Source organism: Anastrepha obliqua, chromosome 2 (assembly GCF_027943255.1).
Source record: "Anastrepha obliqua isolate idAnaObli1 chromosome 2, idAnaObli1_1.0, whole genome shotgun sequence".
In the NCBI taxonomy this organism is placed as follows: Eukaryota; Metazoa; Arthropoda; class Insecta; order Diptera; family Tephritidae; genus Anastrepha; species Anastrepha obliqua.
The window spans coordinates 21,212,133-21,233,167 of NC_072893.1; the positions used below are offsets into that span (position 1 = coordinate 21,212,133).

At 38.0% G+C, this 21,035-nt stretch overlaps 1 protein-coding gene and 1 pseudogene across 3 annotated transcripts; both read left to right on the plus strand.

Annotated features, from left to right (window-relative positions):
* The first annotated feature begins 5,455 nt into the window (after nucleotides 1–5,455).
* LOC129237186 (uncharacterized) lies at nucleotides 5,456–7,989 on the plus strand. 3 transcript variants are annotated; one of them, XM_054871696.1, is made up of 2 exons: nucleotides 5,456–6,541; nucleotides 6,623–7,989. In XM_054871696.1, the coding sequence occupies exon 1, from the start codon at nucleotides 5,457–5,459 to the stop codon at nucleotides 6,522–6,524; it is 1,068 nt and encodes a 355-aa protein (XP_054727671.1). In that variant the 5' UTR covers nucleotide 5,456; the 3' UTR covers nucleotides 6,525–6,541; nucleotides 6,623–7,989. The 3 variants fall into 3 exon arrangements, with proteins under 3 accessions (XP_054727671.1, XP_054727670.1, XP_054727672.1); XM_054871695.1 differs by having other exon boundaries at nucleotides 5,456–6,520; XM_054871697.1 differs by having other exon boundaries at nucleotides 5,456–6,520; nucleotides 6,605–6,633.
* A 40-nt stretch (nucleotides 7,990–8,029) lies between these two features.
* Nucleotides 8,030–9,220, plus strand: LOC129237187 (regucalcin-like; annotated as a pseudogene).
* Nucleotides 9,221–21,035: the final 11,815 nt, after the last annotated feature.

The window sequence follows — 21,035 nt, forward strand, 5'->3', positions numbered from 1 at the left end:
GAACGTAAATTATCCATTCTGTATGAGCGCGAAATTCCTGCCAGTGTCGAAATAACATGCGATCTAAAAATAAACCAACCCTTGGACAACCCTTTACGGTATACTCCTATGCACATAAAATGCATTTACTAATTCATGTGAATTCCAAAGTTATATAAATTCTAGTGGGTTCCATTCTCCCGTACATTTGTAAAATTCTACAAACTCAGTTGCATTAGAATCGTGGTTTCCCAAGAAAACTCTTTGGAATTTTGCGTCGTCTTGGGACAGAATTTTGCGTGCCACTTGTTGAGGGTGAATGTGGTGAAGTGCTCTACTGACAGGGGTTCGCACCTACCACAACTCCGACAGCCAATTCGTATGATTTTTCAGGTCAGCTGTTATTGTTGTAACAGCATAAAAATCATCATCATTATAGCATCACAGTTCGGGGTAAAGCAGCTTTTCGTTTGATATCAGATATGCCCATAGCTCCAAGACCGCCTTCAATGTCATCGCTCCATCACTTTCTCGGTAGGTCGCTACTTCTGTCGCTTTGTAGATTTGTTTCGAAGATCTTTTTTATCCTTGCTCATTCGTAGCATGTGACCGTACCATCGAATCCTTTGCGCTTTGATGTACCTGATTACATTTGCACCCCTGATAAGTGTGTCCAAATTTGGTAAGTACCGCCTTCAAGTCGTACCGGTACATATATTTTTCTCAGAATCTTTCTTTGAAAACAATTTAACCGATCGGTTTCTTTGGATTTCAGCACCCAGACTTCGCACCCGAATGTGAGTGTAGGTCTTAGACAGTTTTCTATATTCGTAGTTTTTGGTTTCCTGAAAGTATCTCGACTTAATCAAATTTCTATGTGCGAAGTAAGATTCAAAGCCCAACTCAAAGGTACCTAAATTCATCGACTATTTCAAAGCTATAGCTGCCGATTTGTAAGTTATGTGATGCGTTGCGCCCTGCACCTTCCATATATTTTGTTTTTTTTTCGTTAATTATAAGTCCTGCCATCCTAGCAGATGATTCTGGACGCATAAATGTTTCTTCTTGAGTCTGTTTGTTTCTGGCTATAATTAAAATGTCATCGGCATAAGTTCAAATTTGTGTAGATTTGCAAAAAAATGTGCCTCCGGGATCTATATCACCTATAGAAGTGTGTAAGTGTGTGAGTTGAAAAGCAGGGATGAAAGCGCATCTCCCTATTTTACCCCTGGGATCACTTCATAACAGCATAAACATTCCCCACAAATGTTTGGGGTTGGCTCCTGGAGTGACAGTTCTAGGCCGGATATAAAGTCGTGGTCGTTCCGGTAAGGTAGCACCAAATGTTGTGGGTCCGCAGACGTCACAATATCCGATTGACTTGTCTTGCTTTTCGTTTTTAATCCTCAATTTCTAGAGTTCCAAGTTGGAGCATAGCTCAGCTTTTGTTTTCACTACGATTTCATCAGAGCCTTGAAACCATAGCCTTTACAATGTTTTTCGCCATCGTCAGAAAGAGACTTATCTGATCTGTAGCTGGTTCTACAACTATCATATTTTCGATCAGGTTCTCGATTGGAATAGTCCCTTTGAATTCACAGTGACGTCACTCTCACCTGTGTTTCCGTAGGAAATGCCTCGAATTGATCGACAACCGCGGCAGTCAGCTGACGTACTCCATTCCATTTCAGTACGAATATTCGATTGAAAGGGTTTCTGTAACCAAATGAAATATTGTCTCGATTATTGTTCTTACTTGTCCTTGAAGTGGTGGCTACACACATTTCGTTTATTCTATGGGATAAGTTAATTCTTTATAACAAAAGCTAGCAAAGAGTTATTTAATCTATGGAACTGTACTTTTTGTCTCTTTGTTTAAGTTAGAGTCTTATTTTTACCCAGGTCCCACTACGGATTAGGCTATAACAGAGAGCTTTTAGTCTGTACTCTTTTGTTTTATTTTTGCTCGTTGTATGTTTTATATATTTACATATTTAAGTGGGCGTAAATTTACTGAAATATTATTTTGTTGACAAAAGGCAAAGAAAAAATTGTTGAAGAAAATCGGTGAGCGCAAACAAAATGGAAAGGAAATTTAAAAAAATTTAGAGAAAATATGAAAAAAATGGTATTTAATAACGCTGTTACTTGCGATTGTGGAATCACTGATCAAATTTGAGATTTACACGTGCAACTTTTCAGGCGATTTGATATCAATTTCCAAAATACTGACACTTTTCAATTTGACCATCAGCTTTTATACAAACTTTACTTTCCAAGCTGAGATGAAATTACCAAAGCGAGGATTTTCAGTGGTTTCTTTGCCAATGGATCTCCAAAATGAAGTTGCTCGCAGTTGACGTCATAGCTGCCAACTCAAATGGTTCTTGACGAGTCGTAAGTGTGAGCAAATTGAAAGACAAAACTTGAACGTTTAAAGATGAGATGAATGTAAATTTTCAATATTTTAATTTGTTATATCGGGATCACGGGACTGTTTCGAAATTGAAGTTTTTTATTTTGTAAAAATTGTACTGTTTCGAAATTGGGGTACTTTTACTTTTTTATTGTTACAAAAATTTAACCCATATCTTCCCCCTTATAACAGAAACATGAATGAAAACATGAAAAAATGTACACACGAGTAGATGACATTTATTAGCTTCCATATCAGTTTAACCAGTCATATTTAACTAATAAGAATATACAAATCTTATATATAAAATAAAGTCAACTTTTTGTGTGTGTTCGCTAACCGGCCGTGTCTTTGCACCGAATTAAACCAAACTTACACACATTGTTAAGAAGGTATTGAAGATGGTTTCCGTATAGTTTGGATACCTATTGGTGGATAGGGCTCGAGATATATGCCAAAACGTGGACCCGCCGTGTCTTTGCCCAGCGAAGCGGGCCGGGTTTGCTAGTAATTTTATAAAATCCGCACGCAGTTGTCATAAATCTTCGAAATTAATTAAAATGCCATTGAAGCAATTGAAATCTATTTTTGAAGTAAACAATTTCCTAAAATAAACAACGATGTTAGTCTGCAAATAGAACGAAATTAAGAGTAAGGGATTCATTGTAAATAGACCAGAGCTAATTAATAGAATTCTTAAATTCCGAATATTCGCCGATCATCTAATAAAAGAAGTGCCGAGTGGGCTGAGTGTAGCGCACAGAAGAATATTTTGAAGGGAATTTCCCTATAAAAAGATCTCTTCAGCCCATTCCTGTTCAGTTTGCTTTTCAGCGCCTCTTCTGTTGTTTAATCATTTTTGTGACCCTCAAAAAGTACTAAATAAGTGCAAAGGTACGAATACGAACTTCAAAATTTAGAAGTTTCTTTGGTGCAAAGTGTTTTGTGTTTTGAACGATTAACAAGAATTTAAGTGAAATAACTGGCATTGAACGAGAATAGGAAACTATTTCTTGTTGTTTGTTTATTGACTGATTTCCATTTCCATTAAAAAGCGTTGGATGAAAAATACTTTATCCAAGCTTCAGTGCGTCAGGTGTCTAAAGCTCTCTCAACTCCACAAATTCATATTCACATAAACTTCATATAATACCGATGCCGTTTATGGGCGTACTCAGGCAAAGTTTAAGAGTTACTCAGCAGAGAACTGTTTGAATAATCGATTTGTATTTTTTGTCATTTGAAAGGCATTGCAATTAGCATTTTGAGAATTAATGCCCTCACAAGTGAACGCAATTTGTAAATTCCTCCGTTGCACTCAAAATGTTCGCCGCTTAGTTGCGGAAGCTTCTCTGTAGTAGCGCAGAACTTCATTTTCAAGGGATGGCACTAGATGTGCCTCCTCTACGCGCAATTCTTTCAATTGATTATCATTACAAGACGATTTTAAGATACAAAGTGATAATTTGCAGCCACTACAGAACTTTAGAGCTCGTGTAGCTAGTCAGGTTTTGGACAGTTTATTAATTAATCGTGCATAGAGGGAAGATAATATGTAAGTTGGTGAGGGTCAGGCGGAAGTCACTGCAGCGACAGAAAATCTGAGCGCATTTTGACAATTTTTTTAATGGAGGATAATTAAATGAATTAAAATTTTGAAAGCGGCCTTTTATTCAAGATGCCCTAAACTGTATAGTTTTTTATATGTAGTTTTTTCTTTCTCAATGTACTAGCAGGGCTTCATATCCGTATGTATGTATGAATAAGCACTCGCTCAATCCGATGTTGCTCTCAGACCAGCCAACAGGTCGCACAAAAACACTAAAATAACAAATAACTTTTTACTCATTCAACTCTTTGTTTGCACCTTTCGATTTAGTTTTGTGGTGTCTCTGCGGCCAGCTGATTTCGGTGATTGGCAATAACTTAAAATACAAACTTATAAAGTGCCACTGCAGTCACATTCAAGGCTTCAGTAGTGTCTTGTAACGCCGCGCTGTGTTGTACATCATTCGGTTTGTTCCTCGCGAAGGCAGAATTTAGTACCTGCATACATTTTTTACTAATAAATTAAAGCAATGAATCTGTTAAGTTTAATAATAATTTCACTAATTTTGTGCTCAAGCGCCAATGATGCGGAAATTGACGAGTAAGCAACGGTAAATAAGCTGCGGGAAATAAAAGGAAACTATTTAGTTGTGTTTGAAGAATAAACCACAAATATTCATAAGGTTGTGAAACGGAACTAAGTGATTTTTTATGATTAGATTTTGTCATACTTTGAAATGCGTTTTTATTGCGCAAACTGTATTTTCTGAGGCACAAAGATCCCAGCTGGGCACGAAGTTTTCAAGGCAAATTCTTTTATATTATGAAAAGGTACAGCATTGGGCATAAATTTAGTGCCAATGTAGTTTAAAGTGCTGACATTCCTTACAAAATTCAGAAAAAGCCTATAAAAATTATTAGTTTTTCAATAACTAATGTTTTTAAATAATTATTATATTCATACATTAAAAATTTCTATTTTCCAACTGTTAGAAAACAATTTTGAACACACGCACACACAGTGACTCGCGACTTATTTGATACAGTACCTGTTTTAGGGTTAAATCATAATAATTTACAAATAAAATCACAATAATTAAAAAATGTGATTGTCCGCTTGTTGTAAAATATACACAGAGTTTCACGGAAAAACGCACATCCACATATGTTTTTTTATAATATTTATTTTTTTTTTTTTACTTTTATGCTTGTATTGTAAAAATATTGTTTAAACTAAAAAAAAGCTATAAATTGCTTAAGAAATTTACTTAAATCGAAAAAGTCTCAAAAATTTTAATCGGAACTTTCAGAACTATAAAAATATAATTCATAACCTAACTAAGTTTTTCCTATTTTCAGGAGGTACGGTTATTGTTCGATACTCCTCAATAGTACAGCAAAATGCAAAGTCCTAATACAAAAACAAACAAAAAAAAGGAGGTCAGTTTCGCAATACGAGCAACGGATGCACCGAGCTCGATCTAAGCAGTCAACTACGATTCAACCCCCAGAAATGGTCCCGGTCGGAAGCACAGCTACGGCTAGCTCCGGTACCGAAGAATGGCCGGATGTGTGCGTGCTAGACTCATCGAAAGTGAGATACCAGGATCACAGAAACACCACAAGGCACCTAAGGAGTGTGTACGAAACCCACCTAAAGAAAAGCGAACTGTTCAAAGAAGCTATTGAAAGAGCGAAAGAGTCTATCTTTAAATATAACATTCCTGATTTCAACCCCAACTTTAAACCAGCACAACCTGTTACAAAACGACAACGGTCCTTGGAAGAAAATAAGCCAAACGTAAAAAGGCACAAAACAATTGGCGAGACGCCCAGAAAATCATCTGCGGGGGTTGCAAAAGACTTCATTATTATAGGAGTTCTGGACGAAAACAATCTTGGAGGTATGATCCCCAAGGCCCAATGGAAATGGGTTGAGGCCGAGCTGACGAAAGTGGCACTGAAGGTTATTCTGCAGAACCCCGGCCCCCCGCCTGCGTACCTAGATTTAGGCTGGCACCAAGACCAGATAAAAATAATAGCGTGTGGCGATGAGAGATCGGTTCAGCTGTATAAAAAGGCCATCTCAAAAGTCGGCGAAGTGTACAAGAATGCCAAGCTGGTGGTCGTGGACAAGAAGGATATTCCGCCCAGGCTGCGAGCAAGGGTCTGGTTACCTTCAACTGTTGAAGACCCGGTAGAGATAATGGAGCTTATTCGGGTCTGCAATCCGGACATCCCAACGCAGGAGTGGAAATACGTAAAAACATTAAGTAACAAGAACAGCGCAGAAGAATCGAAAGAACAGAATCGCGCCACTATGCAGATTCTCCTGCTCCTGACTGAAAACTCAAGTGCACCGTTAGAGAAATGCGATTGGCAATTGAGATACGGTTTTGTAAGAGTACAGCTTCACATCTACAAAACTGATATAGAGTTCCTCAACACTAAGGAAAGTACAGAGCCCATGAGCGAATTAGAACCCCTGAGCGAAACAGAGCCGATGAGCGAAGACGATCATCCCACCGAAGAAGAATACGCCTCTTCAGGCTCAGAAATGGGCGGTCGGAGGGGAGAGTAAGTATTCCGTACAACAGCGTAAGTATTCCGAAAGGGAACTTTTATGCGAAAATAAAGAAGACCCAGACATAACGTTAACAGCTGATGCATCTTCTTCAGATAAACCTAGACCATTATAAGGAAGCATGCCTTACCCTCCTGGATCGTCTGGCAGGAGATCGTCCGGATGTAGTCCTCATCCAGGAACCCTGGGTACGGAATGGCGAAATCTGCGTCTTGAGGACATCAGGTTGCAAGGTATATAAGAAAAATTGTGAAGGTACTAAAAGAGCATGTATAATAGCAAAAACACATCTTAATATACATATTTATGATTTAAAATTTCAGTAACGCGGCGGTTAACTGGGAACTGACCGGAAGCAACACCTGGCTAACCTCATTTTACTATGCTGGATACGACACCGGTCCACTGCCGTCGCCGCTAATAAGAAATCTTGTGGAAGACTGCAAACACACAATTATGAATTAGTTCTAGGAGGTGACTCCAATGCCCACCATACCGTATGAGGAAGCTCGGATACCAACGAATGTGGTGAGTCTCTCTTTAATTATATTATATGTAGTAAGCTTTTAGTGTGTACCAATGGCAACGAACCCACATTTATTACGCGCAATAGACACGAAGTTCTTGATATTACGCTAGCATGTCACACCCTCCACGAAAAGATGACGCAGTTGAGAGTTCTGAACGAACACTCTTACTCCGATCATCGCTATATAGAAATAAGAATTGAGGGAAACAGCTCACGGGCCCCGCCTGCCCAGAGGAACTTGAAAAAGACCAATTGGCAAATATTATATATAAATGGGAACTTAAGGAAAGACTTCCTAATTCCCAAAATATTACTATTGAAAATAGAGAATCACTGCACGACGACTACGTACAAATCCTTACGGAGGTTTGTAGAACTGCGCTAAATAAGGCCTGCCCTCTGATTGAGTATAAGGGGAAGAAAAAACCGCCCTGGTGGTCCTGACAACATTAAGAAATGACAGCAGAAGACAGTATAATAGAGCGAAAGCGACCCGAGATGGTAAAGACTGGAACTGCTATTACAGTAATCTAAAAATTTATAAAAAAGAAGTTTAGCCAGAAGAGGCCGACAAACTTTCAAGTAATGGCATGTGGAATCTTCCGCCATTCCTCCAGTAGCGCTCACTTAGCCCAATTCCATATGGAACAGAGGTGTGCTTCTGGCCCTGATTAAACCAGAATTGTTCGAGTTACCCAGTTTCCCAGTACTGCAAAACAAATTGTTTTTGAATATTCTGATAATGAATTGCGAATTTTCCATACTGGCCTTCACTCTATCGCCGCCATGTTTCGTAGTAGCTTAAGGCCCGATTTATGGTTTCGCTGAACGTAGAAGAAAAATCAAATTTTTCGGGCAATGCATCGATCGTCAAATGCATTCAAAAATATCCTACCACTCCTATGAATTTATTCAGCTTTAAATCACATAGCCTCTCATCCTTATTTAATTTTCTTCACTTTTCTTCACCCAGATGTCGTTCAAAATCGAGCCATTGCCTAACTCTTACGCCCGGTGAAGGTTCTCACTGGGACGTCGAGAGGCAGAATGTCTACTACGTCGATATTTGAAGCTGGCAAAATATTGCGCTATGACTACCAGGAGAACAAAGTGTACGGCAGCAAAGTCGAGGGTATAGATCTAGCCGGTTTCATCGTCCCCGTCGCGGGTCAGAGTGACAAGTTTGTCGTCGGTGCCGGACGCAGTGTGGTAGTTGTCTCATCGGACGGCGTTTCCGAGACAAGCAAAGTAGATCGCGTACTCTTTTCAGTGCAACCCGGTGACAAATATGTTAGGAACCGCTTCAACGATGGCAAAGCCGATCCTCGAGGTCGCCTCTTTGCCGGCACCATGATTTATGTGGGCGATGAGTTCAAGGAGCGTTTCGGTGAATTGTACAAATATGAAAAGGGTGGCAAAGTATCGGTGGTGAAGACGGATGTGGGCATTTCCAATGGCTTGGCTTGGAACGAGCAGACGAAGAAAATGTACTACATTGACACGGCCGACTACGAGGTGAAGGAGTACGATTATGACTTTGATGCCGGTGTACCAAGTAAGAGAGGCTGATGCAGTGCGAAAAGCAGTAAATGAAATTTACTTATCTGGTTGTGTTTATTTCTGTATTTGTAGGTAACCCAAAAGTTGTTTTCAATTTGCGTAAATCGAACCCGAAGGACAACCTGTTACCCGATGGATTAACCATTGACAGCGATGGAAATCTCTATGTGTGCACATTCAACGGACACACCATTTACAAGATCAACCCAAGGCAAGTATAAGCAAATGTAATGAAAGGAGAAGTTATTATTTAAATTTTTCTTTCTGCAGCACCGGCATAGTTCTTCTGGAAATTAAGTTCCCCACCAAGCAAATCACTTCAGCCGCCTGGGGTGGTCCCAATCTCGATATTTTGTATGTGACGACATCGGCTAAATTCGACCAACCTGCACCGGCTGGCACCACTTACAAGATTACTGGCTTAGGCGCGAAGAGTTTGCCAATGGCCAAGGTTACACTTTAATTGTATACAAATACATATAAACATACATAAAGGCTTGTATGTATGTGTGTGCTAGTGAGCTTATCCATACTGTTTATACTGCATTCTACTGTTATTCGCTGGTTAAATAATAAATTTTAATCGATTATTACTTCTAGAAGATTTAACTGTGCTTTACTATTCTTGATGGTTTAAAATTCTAGGTTTTTGGGGATGCTTCCGAAATGTCATAACTGACTCGTAGGAACTATTTGACCATTTCGATTCCAACAAACTGCATTGTATGGGCTCATAATATTTATTTATTAAGACAAAACATCAAAATCATCGAATTCCAAACGCTAGTGCACCACCTGTAAACCTGCAACCATCGACGAGTTGTTTATTCGCAAGTCGCCAAGTGCTAGGCGAACCGAAAGCAATTGAAATGTACTTTATTTGCCGATTGATCCTTTTAATGAGACAATCCGTTTAAAAGGAATTTTAAATCATCAGTTCCCACTATATTTTTGATGGATGTACATACGGAAGTGGTCGATTGAATTGGTCTCAGAGGTCTCCCACTCGAGCATCGGCATCTCCCGGACTATTGTTAAAGAGGAATAGCACAACTTACATATTTTTCAGGAAAGCGCAGTTTAAATGGAGCTACATTTCTTCGTGTGCGATTTCGAAAACCCTTTGGCCCCAGTACAATCGACGCAGAACGCAGAAAGTTTTGGGCACTCCACGCCATTCAATTTCCAAACTCGGAGCTGTGCTTGCCATTAATTGGACAATCGGCAATTAGGTTTACCACATAAGGGGTCCCGGTGGTATAGAGCTCGAAAATTTAGGGTATTTTCAGGAATTTATTTACAATAAAAAAGATGAAAAACGATATTTAAACTTTTTAGGCTTTTTATTTAACTTCTTTTGCATACAAAAATGAAAAAAAAAGAGTTTTTGTTTCCATTTTAATAATTTGAAAAATGGCGCCGAAGTTGACCCTCCCGAAAAATTGGACCCGTACGGTGTGTCCATTTTGGCTCCTCTATTTTTCTGAAACTAAAAACCAAACAAATTACACTAGTCTACAAGGAAAAGTATCCGAAATAATTTAAACTAATATCTGCTTCTCTGTCCATGCAAAATTCGGATTGATAACTAAAATTAATTTATTAGTTTGAGTTTTTACGATAATCGTATCTTTCGTGTTTAATGGAACTAGGCCGACAAAATTTAACCAACATTCAGACCCAGAAACCAGACTATATATTTCCGAAGGTTTATGATGCGTTGAATCCAAATCTGGCCTCAGAATTGCTCTATCAGCTCTGGTTTTCGAGATATCCTAACCTAAAAGTGCAAAAAATACAAAAAAAACATGAAAATTTCAAAATGCGATATCTCTGCGAAAAAAAATGATATTTGAGCAAACAAAACGCCATTTGAAAAAAGAAGGCTTGTATTTAAAGATGCCATCCTTTAATTTTGGTGAAAGAAAACATCTGCAAGGCTACATAACCTCAAATATGGGCAAAAATGGGGTTTTTTGCACTTTTAGGTTAGGATATCTCGAAAACCAGAGCTGATAGAGCAATTCCGAGGCCAGATTTGGATTCAGCGCATCATAAACCTTCGGAAATATATAGTCTGGTTTCTGGGTCTGAATGTTGGTTAAATTTTGTCGGCCTGTGTTATTAATCAATATGACTGTAGCTATGCCCCGTACTAGAATTCAAAAAGACAAAAAAAAATTTTAACAAAATGATTTTTTTTTTATAAAAAAAATACGAAATAATGGAAATAATAATATAAAAGGGTGATTTTTAAGAGCTATAGGAAAGTTTTTCAAAAAAAAACACACGTAAAGTTCAGAAAAAAGCATGCAATTTTTATTTAAATCGATAGTACAGTCCATAAAATTTAATGTTTGAAGATTATTTCATGCAAATGTTGACCGCGACTGCGCTTCAAATGGTCCATCCGCTTAGTCCAATTTTGGCATACGCTTTCCAATGTTTCGGCCGGTATCTCAATGTCTTCCAATGCGTTAATTGAAGCAGGCTTCTCTGAATAGTCAATAACTTTAACATAGCCCCACAAAAAATAATCTAAAGGCGTTATATCGCACGATCTGGGTGGCCAATTGACAGGTCCCGAACGTGAAGTAAAATGTTCACCGAACTCTCACCGCCTCTCAAATCCGTCTTGCTGAAACCACATGTCATGCAAGTCAAGCTCTTGCATTTTGGGCAAAAAAAAATTGGATATCATTTCACGGTAGCGCTCACCATTCACAGTTACGTTACGATTCGCAGCATCTTTGAAGAAGTACGGTCCAATGATACCTCCAGCCCATAAATCGCACCAAACTGTGACCTTTTCTGGATACATTGGTAGCTCTTGCAATTCTTCTCGCTGATCTTCATTCCGAAATCGACAATTCTGCTTATTTACGTACGCATTGATCCAAAAATGAGGCTCGTCGTTGAACACAATTTTTCGATAAAAAAGTAGATCTTAAACTTTCTTAACAGAACAAGCATTTTTATAATAAAACATGGTTAAATTATAGACCAAACTGATGATGTTTGACAATGAAATAAAACACGTAACGTGCGTCAGCTGGTTAAACCAACTGTTTTAAAAGATAATAGCTAAAAAATCACCCGTTAGTACCATTCTAGCCATTGATGTTGTGAACAACATAGTAAAATTTCAGATGATTCGGTTGACAACACCAGGCCGAAAAAAGTCGTTTTGAGATAAATGAGTTTAAAGTTTGATGTACAGGAGCGCGCGAACCGAATCTCTACCTAGTCAATGGGCTGTCGAAGCTATAATATTGGGCATTTCCGCATGAAAATTTCACTGTATATTCTTAAAAGCCTATAATTTCGAAATATCGAGAAAACAAAAAATCGATTTTTTTAAATTTCTAGACCACCGGGTCCGCTTAACGCCCATTGCAGAAGCTGTGGCGACTTTTCAGAGAAGGAGACTGTTGAGCACTTTCTCTGTGAATGTCTCTGGAGTTATCTGCCCGTTAGAGGTCTGAAAATGGTATCAAAGCTGCGCTTTAATGCTACTTGTAGACTGCCAGTCTACTACTTCAACCATTCACCTACCCACCTACACTCATACATACATACACACAGTCGCACATATTTATGCCTGTAATCTGGCCTTGTGCCGCCGCTGCAGTACTTATCTGCTAATTTTTTGTTGTGCAAGAAGGAGGCATGCAAGATAAGTGTAAGTATAGCGCAAGTGTGCAGTTTTTTATAAGAAACAATGCATACATTTTTTTCAATTTTTTTTGCATCAGAATATCCGCTTTTACCGATAAATTATTTTTAGTACTAATTTACTTTAATATTTATGGAATCCTGTGTTTATTTACACGTGGGTGTTATATTAAAGGGTGGACTGTAAAAATAAAAACTATAACTAAAACCACCGTTCAGTATTTTCCAATGATTTTTTCAGAAAATATAACTGCACTCAGTTCGCCCTGCAACTGCACTCAGTTCCGCTCCGTCTTTTCAAGCCAACTTTCCAAGATCACTTTGTCATTCCATATTAGCCTTGAGAAGTGAATCGATGCTAGATACTCGCACCAGACCGATCTCTCACGATAACCCAGAAATAAATGAACTTAAATGGAGTCTAACTAAGAGGCGGCCAATTGATTTCACCAGGATGGCCGATAACGCGACTACCGAACTGTATGCGAAATATCCACACATGTTTGACGGGCTGTCTGACATGGAAGCGCTTGCTGTCGAAACCGAAGTTCATTCAAGTTCAGAGCACCAAGTTTAGCCAACAATAAATCTGTAATTATGGCTCCTTAACCGAAACACCGTTCCCAGTAGCATTTTCGACAAAGTGAAGCGATAAAGACAGCAATCCAGAACCTTGAACAAAGAGAGGCGGGTTGTGTTCATTCGAGACTCGTATTTTTTAATAAATGCACAGTTTTTTAATAATTCGAAATTTTATTCGAAGGTAAATTATCCATTTTGTATGAGCGCGAAATGGCTGGCATAAAATGCATTTACTAATTCATGTGAATTCCAAAGTTATATAAATTCTAGTGGGTTCCATTCTCCCGTACATTTGTAAAATTCTACAAACTCAGTTGCATTAGAATCGTGGTTTCCCAAGAAAACTCTTTGAAATTTTGCTTCGTCTTGGGACAGAATTTTGCGTGCGATTTGTTGAGGGGGAATGTGGTGAAATGCTCGACTGACAGGGGTTCGCGCCTACCACAACTCCGACACCCAATTCGTATGCTTTTTCAGGTCAACTGAATTAGACGTTGTTGTTGTTGTAACGGCATAAACATCATCATCTTTATAGCATCACAGTTCGGGGTGAACCATTGCTTCCACTACAAGTCACCTCCACGTCACTCGGTCATCAGCCTTTCTCTTGATATCAGATATGCCCATAGCTCCAAAGTCGTCTTCAATGTCATCCCTCCATCGTTTTCTCGGCCGGCCTCTTTTTCTGTCGCCTTGTGGATTTGTTTCGAAGATCTTTTTTATAGCTCTATCGTTGCTCATTCGTAGAATGTGACCGCACCATGGAATCCTTTGCGCTTTGATGTGCCTGATTACATTTCCACCCCTGATAAGTGTGTCCAACTCGTCGTACAGTCGTACAGGCTGATATATTTTTCTAATGATCTTTCTTTCAAAACAGTTTACTCGTAACTGATCAGAGTGTAGGTCTCATGACAGTTTTCTATATTCGTAGTTTTTGGTTTCCTGAAATATCTCGACTTCATCAACTTTGTAAGTGCGAAATAAGACTCAAAGCACAACTCAAAGGTACCTAAATTCATTCACTATTTGAAAGCTATAGCCATCGATTTTTAAGTTATGTGTTGCGTTGTGCGCTGCGCCTTCCATATACATATTTGATTTTTTTCCGTTAATTATAAGTCCTACCATCCTATCAGATGATTCTGGACGCATAAATGTTTCTTGTAGAGTCTGTTTGTTTCTGGCTATAATTACGATATCATCGGCATAAGTTCAAATTTGTATAGATTTGCTTCCGGGATCTAAGTATATCAGCTGTAAACGCGTGCAGTTTTTTTTTCCTTGTTCACTCCTCTCGGGAGCGTAGGGCCTCGACAAGACTCTTCCATCGTACATGGTTCTGTGCTGTTGTTTTTGCACCATATCATTATATGTATGTCGGCATCTGCTAGTTCGCGCAGCATTGACCTTCTTCAAGTGTTTTTTGGTCGGTCGCGACCTCTGCTCCCTTGCGGGTTCCAGTCCAGTGCCATTCGCGTGATGCTATCTGGTGGTTTGCTCAATGTGTGTCCTATCCATCGCCGCTTTCTGCGTTTGTTTTGCCTAAGGATGCGTTCCTCGTTCGTTAATCTCCACAGTGCGCCGTTACTGATGGTATTTGGCCAGAATATTCTGCAGATGATGCGGAGGCTTTTGTTGATGAAGGATTGTAGCCTTTGTGTGATGGTGTTAGAGACCAGCCAAGGTTCGTTTCCGTACAACAATATGGACTTCACGCATGAGGCGAATATTCGTAGTTTAATGCTCCTGGAGATTTGGGAAGCTCCTCATTTATCTCGAAACGAGTTTTTTCGGCTTGATGTTGTCAAAAATAATTTAAAAAAATATTCAACCGAATAGTCTGAAATTTCAATATGTGGTTCACAGCATCAATGGCTGTCGTCGCCCGTATTAGAATCATATTATTATTTCAATTATTTCGTATTTTTCTGATTGAAAAACTGAAAAAAAAACCTTTTAGAGTGTCAAATTCAAAACCAAGCCATTTTGTCGATTTCTTTTTTAATCAAGTACGGGGCATGGCTACAGTCATACTGATTAATAATAGGACTATGAATAAGTTCGTGCGGTTTTTTTCGAAATTTGAAACTTTATTGACGTAAAATGGTTACAAATTTAATATTCAAAGTATTGTCCATCGCTTACTACTACTTTTTCCCATCTTTCTGGCAATTCACGGATTCCCTTTGTGAAAAATTCGGTCGGTTTTGCCGCAATCCACGAATCGATCCATTTTTTGACTTCATCGTAATTACGGAAGTGCTGGTCAGCCAGGCCATGTTGCATCGATCGGAAGAGATAGTAATCGGATGGCGCAAGGTCTGGACTATACGGCGGGTGGGGTAGGACATCCCATTTGAGCGTTTCTAAGTATGTTTTGACCACTTGTGCAACATGTGGCCGAGCATTGTCATGTTGCAAAATAACTTTGTCGTGTCTATCGGCGTATTGCGGCCGTTTTTCTCGCAGTGCTCGGCTCAAACGCATCAATTGTCGTCGGTAGACATCCCCCGTAATCGTTTCATTCGGTTTCAGTAGCTCATAATACACAACACCCAGCTGGTCCCACCAGATACACAGCATAACCTTCAGGCCATGAATATTCTGCGCCGACGTCGATGTTGAAGCATGGCCAGGGTATCCATACGTTGCCCGACGTTTTGGATTGTCGTAATGGACCCACTTTTCATCGCCAGTCACAATTCGATGCAAAAAACCCTTTCTTTTGTGCCGTTGAAGCAGTTGTTCGCATGCCATAAAACGGCGTTCAACGTCTCTTGGCTTCAATTCATACGGCACCCAATGGCCTACCTTTCGGATCATTCCCATGGCTTTTAAACGTTTGGAAATGGTTGATTGATCAACTCCCAAAGTTTTTGCAACCTCTTCTTGCGTTTGAGCCGGATCTTGATCGAGCAATTCCTCCAATTCGGTATCCATGAACTTTGGCGGCGCACCCTCGCGTTCTTCGTCTTCCAAGCCAAAATCACCACTTTTAAAGCGTGCAAGCCACTTCTGGCACGTTCGCTCAGCTAGAGCATGCTCACCATAAACTTCCACCAAGATACGATGACTTTCGGCTGCTTTTTTCTTCATATTAAAATAATGAAGAAGAATTCCACGCAAAAACACATTATTTGGCACGAAATTCGACATTTTCAAGTGTGGTAAAAATATTGTTGTTTACGCTTCAAATAAAAAACTTATACTGACGTTTGTGCCTTACGACAGTAGCTCTCCAATGAATGTTTGGAAATGTGGATCGATGGAATAATAATCAAGTTACGCCATCTGTTGTAAAACCGCACGAACTTATTCATAGTCCTATTAATTTGTTTGGTTTTTGTGTTTCAGATAAATACAAGTAAAAGAGCCAAAATGGACAACACCGTCCAGGTCCAATTTTTCGGGACCATTTTTTTAAATTATTAAAATTAAGTTTTTTTTTTAATTTTTGTATGTAAAAGAAGTTAAATAAAAAGCCTAAAAAATTTTACTATCGTTTTTAATTTTTTTATTGTAAATTTTTTTATTGCAAAAAATTCCTGAAAATACCCTAAATTTTTGAGCTCTAGACCACCATGACCCCTTAAGTTCATCAAGGTCAATCTCACACTCAGGTCTTTCTTTGCCATGGATTTAAATTTTTTTTTTTAGATTACGCCACAGTTCTCTTGACGAGTTTGAGTAACTATACCAACGTTTTGCTTCCGGTATTATATCTCGAAAATGAAGTTGCATATCAAATTGCTCGCAGTCAACGTCATAGCTGCCAATTCAAATGGGTTTTGACGAGTCGTAAATGTGAGCCAATTGAAATACTGAACTTGAACGTTTAAAGACGAGATGGATGTAAATTTTCGATACTTTAGTTTGTTATATGGGGATCACGGGACTGTTTCGAAATTGGGGTATTTCACTTTTTTATCGTCGAAAAATTTTAACACTATTTTCCCTCTTATGACAGAGAATTAAATGAAAACATAAAAAATATACTTAGATGACATTTATTAGGGTTGGGTACATAATGCTGTATACAAAATTCTGTATTTCAGAATTCTGTAAAAAATATTCGGTATTGCCGAAATGCTGTATTGATGAAATTTTGTATTGACAAAATTCTGTATTGACGAAATGCTGTAAGTAAATGATAAGAAATTCAACAAATTTTATAAAAAAAGTTTGGACTTTTTTTCTTCAGTTTCGATAGAATCCACCGTATTTTTGCGTAGAATTCCTTTTTTCGTTGACTTTTGTCAACACAAAATTTTTTCAATACAGAATTTCGTTTTTACAGAATTTCGTAAATACAGAATTCTGTAAATGCAGAATTTTGTCACTGCAAAATTTTGTTACGTTAATTTACAGTATTTCGTACGAAAAGAATTTTGATATACAGCATTTTGTAGGGATCCCCATTTATTAGCTTCCGTATCAGTTTAACCAGTCAGATTTAACTAATTAAATATACAAATAATTTTATAAAATCCGCACGCAATTCTCATAAATCTTCGAAATTAATTAAAATGTCATTAGAACAATTATCAATAAGTTACAATATAAATTACAAGCCCATTAAACTGAAAAGCAGAACATTTGGCTATAGATTTAAAGGAACTTGAAGCTCCGGCCGCAGTAGCTACAGTGACGTAGTGCGCTCGGTTAAAAAAAAAATCTATGTACATACAAAATTAGTATTAATTTCCTAAATGTAAATTCACTTGCAGATGTGAATATATTTAATAGGCAGAGAAAATCATTTTTTTTATATAAAGTACACTAATTTTTAATCCAAATCATAAGCAAAGGTCAGCTGTGCGACATCTCACGCAAACAATCCGAAGAGGCGCGCATCATCAGGAAGAAAATAAAGCGAGGGTGAAGCCATTAGCAGAGTTGCCAACACTAAAAAGTATTATTGGTTGGTTCTTAGATATTTTTCCGCTCTTTCAGTCAATGCCCCCGGGTAATAAACTGAGGAAATATAGACCTTCGCAGCTGAGGGAGTTGCCTGAAATATTATTACGATTTTATTTATTTAAATATTTGCCTTTGAATTCGCCTTTCCCCTCTAGATAGTGAGCTGCAGAATAAGAGACTATAGACTTAGTTGAGGTATCACAACACCAGATTGTTCAATGCCACAGCATCTGCCCAGTCATCAGAGTAAAAGGCTTTACAGGGTCAGTCTCGTTAGTTAACAACCACACCCCGTATGTATAACCAACTCTTTCCTATGCAATAAATCTTTCGATAGAAAAACGTTTCCTAACGCAATTAGGAAAATTAAGAGCTCAGTTTGTGGTGCAGTTGGGTAGTTCATTGCACATAAATTGAGGCAGATTCCTCATACAACCCGGTGAAGAGTTTTCTATAAGAGAAAGAAAAACATTTAATAAAGCCCAAAAGTATAAACAAATGGCTGGAAACCTTCAAGAAAAGTAATACCTAAATATTTTTAAAAATCAATTTCTTTTGAAAATTTCACTCTAAAAGGACCACATTGGCCATTTCATTTTAAATTTCTTAACACGAATTATGCGCGTATAGGAGAGGGCAATAGAAGCCCGCACTCTAAGAGAATTCAAAGAGATATCAACTCAAACGAAAATACGAAATATTACCGCAGATTTTTCTTATCGTGTGAAACCATTTTGCCTCCCATACATAGATTATGTTTACTTGAGCTCATATTCAGCACGATTCTCTTCCTTTCAAGTTACATCTCCCTGATTTAGGAGTCTCCGGACTCTTCTTTTTTGAAGTTAATTAAGTTGGTAACTCCACCGTTAAACTGTTCGAGTAAACGCATCGCCTATTCAATCGCTTTTTGTCTTCCGCTGGCTACACAATTTGGTTTATGGCCAAAAAACTTTATTTTGAGCTCCAAAGATGCAGTCAAAACCAAAAGGAGTGTTCCACTCCCTGCATTCCTAAATAGTGCTTTGTGAGTTTGAGTCTCAATAGACATTTGAGCCATATTTTGTGAGTGGAGTGCTGGTATTCCAAAGCAGAAATACTTCTTCAAAATATCCTTTCAAATCGGATTGATTTCTTAACAGTTGTTGAATAATTTCTATAATAATAAAGTGAATTTAAAAACGATTTACCCATTGAACGAAGGACCTCATCAACTTTGGTTTTTGCTTTTTTATAAAGTTTTATATGTAAAAGTGGATTAGGTAAGATTAAACAACGGTTGTCTCGGAATTCAATCATTAAGTCCGGAAAAAATTCTCGGTCCCATTCATACATGCCCTTAAACCATCCAGATTTTTTGGAAAATCCAGTCGAACCCTCATCGGGATTGTGTCGAAACCGTTCAGATCCTCATGGATTTGATGGAAGGGGTTCCCAGATATCTGAGGTGGTTGTCATATAACAAAGCGTGCTCAATAGATTTCTTCTCCGTTTTCCACATTTCTTCCATACAGATATTGCAACTCTTTCGCCTGTCTGTTAAATTATATTTTTTGGATTAAGATAAACAAATAAAATTAATAAAAATAAATTATCTCTTTAATGAAAATAAATTATTGTATTTTGCTCGTATGCTCAACCCAAAACTGAATTTTGAAAAATATAATTTTGAGCGCTGGATTACTTTTCAAGAAACAGAGAACTCCCAAAAGCGATCTGAGGCCAGCTTCAGGCCCAGCTTCAACAGATTTGGCCATTTTTTCACGATTCATAGATTTTGGCAGCTCTATTCTCGGTTAAAGCCACTCTTCCGATGTTTTTCAATGAAAACATTTTACTTTATCATTGATAGCCGGCATTGGAAAATACATACAGACGCGTGTAAATAATCATCCACAAGTGGACTCACGCACATGGCAAAAAATCTGTATTTACCAGAATGAGTTTACGCACAATAATTCACTTATGGCATGAAAATAATACGAAACACAACTACATACATTCCCACCCATCTGTAGCGGCTGCTGGCTTATCAAAAGAAAGTCTTCGATCTGAGGAATCAGCATAGACGAAGCAATGGAGGCGCTACGAGTATCACTAAATATTTTGATTTTTTTTTGTTAACAGGCAGTTTCTACTATAGCAACGACCACAGGGCTCAAGATTTGATTTAAGAAATTTACGAGGAATAATTCTCCTCTAATTTTTAGGGTGGCGCTTTTCCACAATTGTCAAAGTATTTATTTGAGATATTTTTTCTTGGTTGAAATGCACTCGAACGTTAAGTATTGACGGCTGAGGTACGTCCTCTGCTGGAAAACTTCTTTTCTATAATTTCCATCTTTGATGTCCGAAACGGGAATCGAAACGAAATTCAATTGTCAGTATGCCGTGCAAAAAAAAAACACTATTCTATGCACTAAATTTGTTTAGTTGTTTGTTGGTTGGTTAGTAATAGTAGAATAAAGTTTTTTTTTGCTAGAAGCTCTGATATCGTCCGTTGTCACGACTCACTATAGTTATCTCTAAACCACTTGAATGCTTTTGGATGAATCGACTTGTGTTAGATAGCAAACTTGGAAATTTGCTTCAGATTATGAATTAATAAGTTTGCTGAATATCTGATGTCTGTTGTACGCCCCGAGTTGGGGACTTTTAGAGATAGTAGAGAAAATTTTAGAGATATTTAGGGGAACTCTCTTTCATTTCTAACAGGCAAACATTAAAAAGCATTCACCGAAATAGAATCAATAACTGCAAATCCTTTCGCATATGCAAGCCGTGAAGATTAAAATCAACTTATTGCAAAAACATTTCGCTATTTAAATATATGTATGTACTTCCTTTATGAATAGGCAGTGGCGTTGAAAAGTAATGTGCAAGTACACGAAAGCCTTCATTAAGTTGGTCTCCTTGGATGATATGAACGAACACCGTCGCAATGGCAGTTAGAAATTTAACAAAGTTCCCGATGGCGCTACTAAAAAAGTTCTTATTACGAAGAAAGTTTTTTACTATATTTTTTAAGTAAAAAATTTCGTAAAAATAGCAACGATGTTAGTCTGCAAATAGAACTAAGTTTAGTGTAATTATTGTAAATATACCACAGCTAATTCAAAGAATTCTTAAATTCCCAATATTCGACGATCATCTAATAAAAGAAGTGCCGAGTGGGTTGAGTGTAGCGCGCATAAGAATATTTTGCCGGTAATTTGCCTATAAAAAGATCTCTTCAGCCC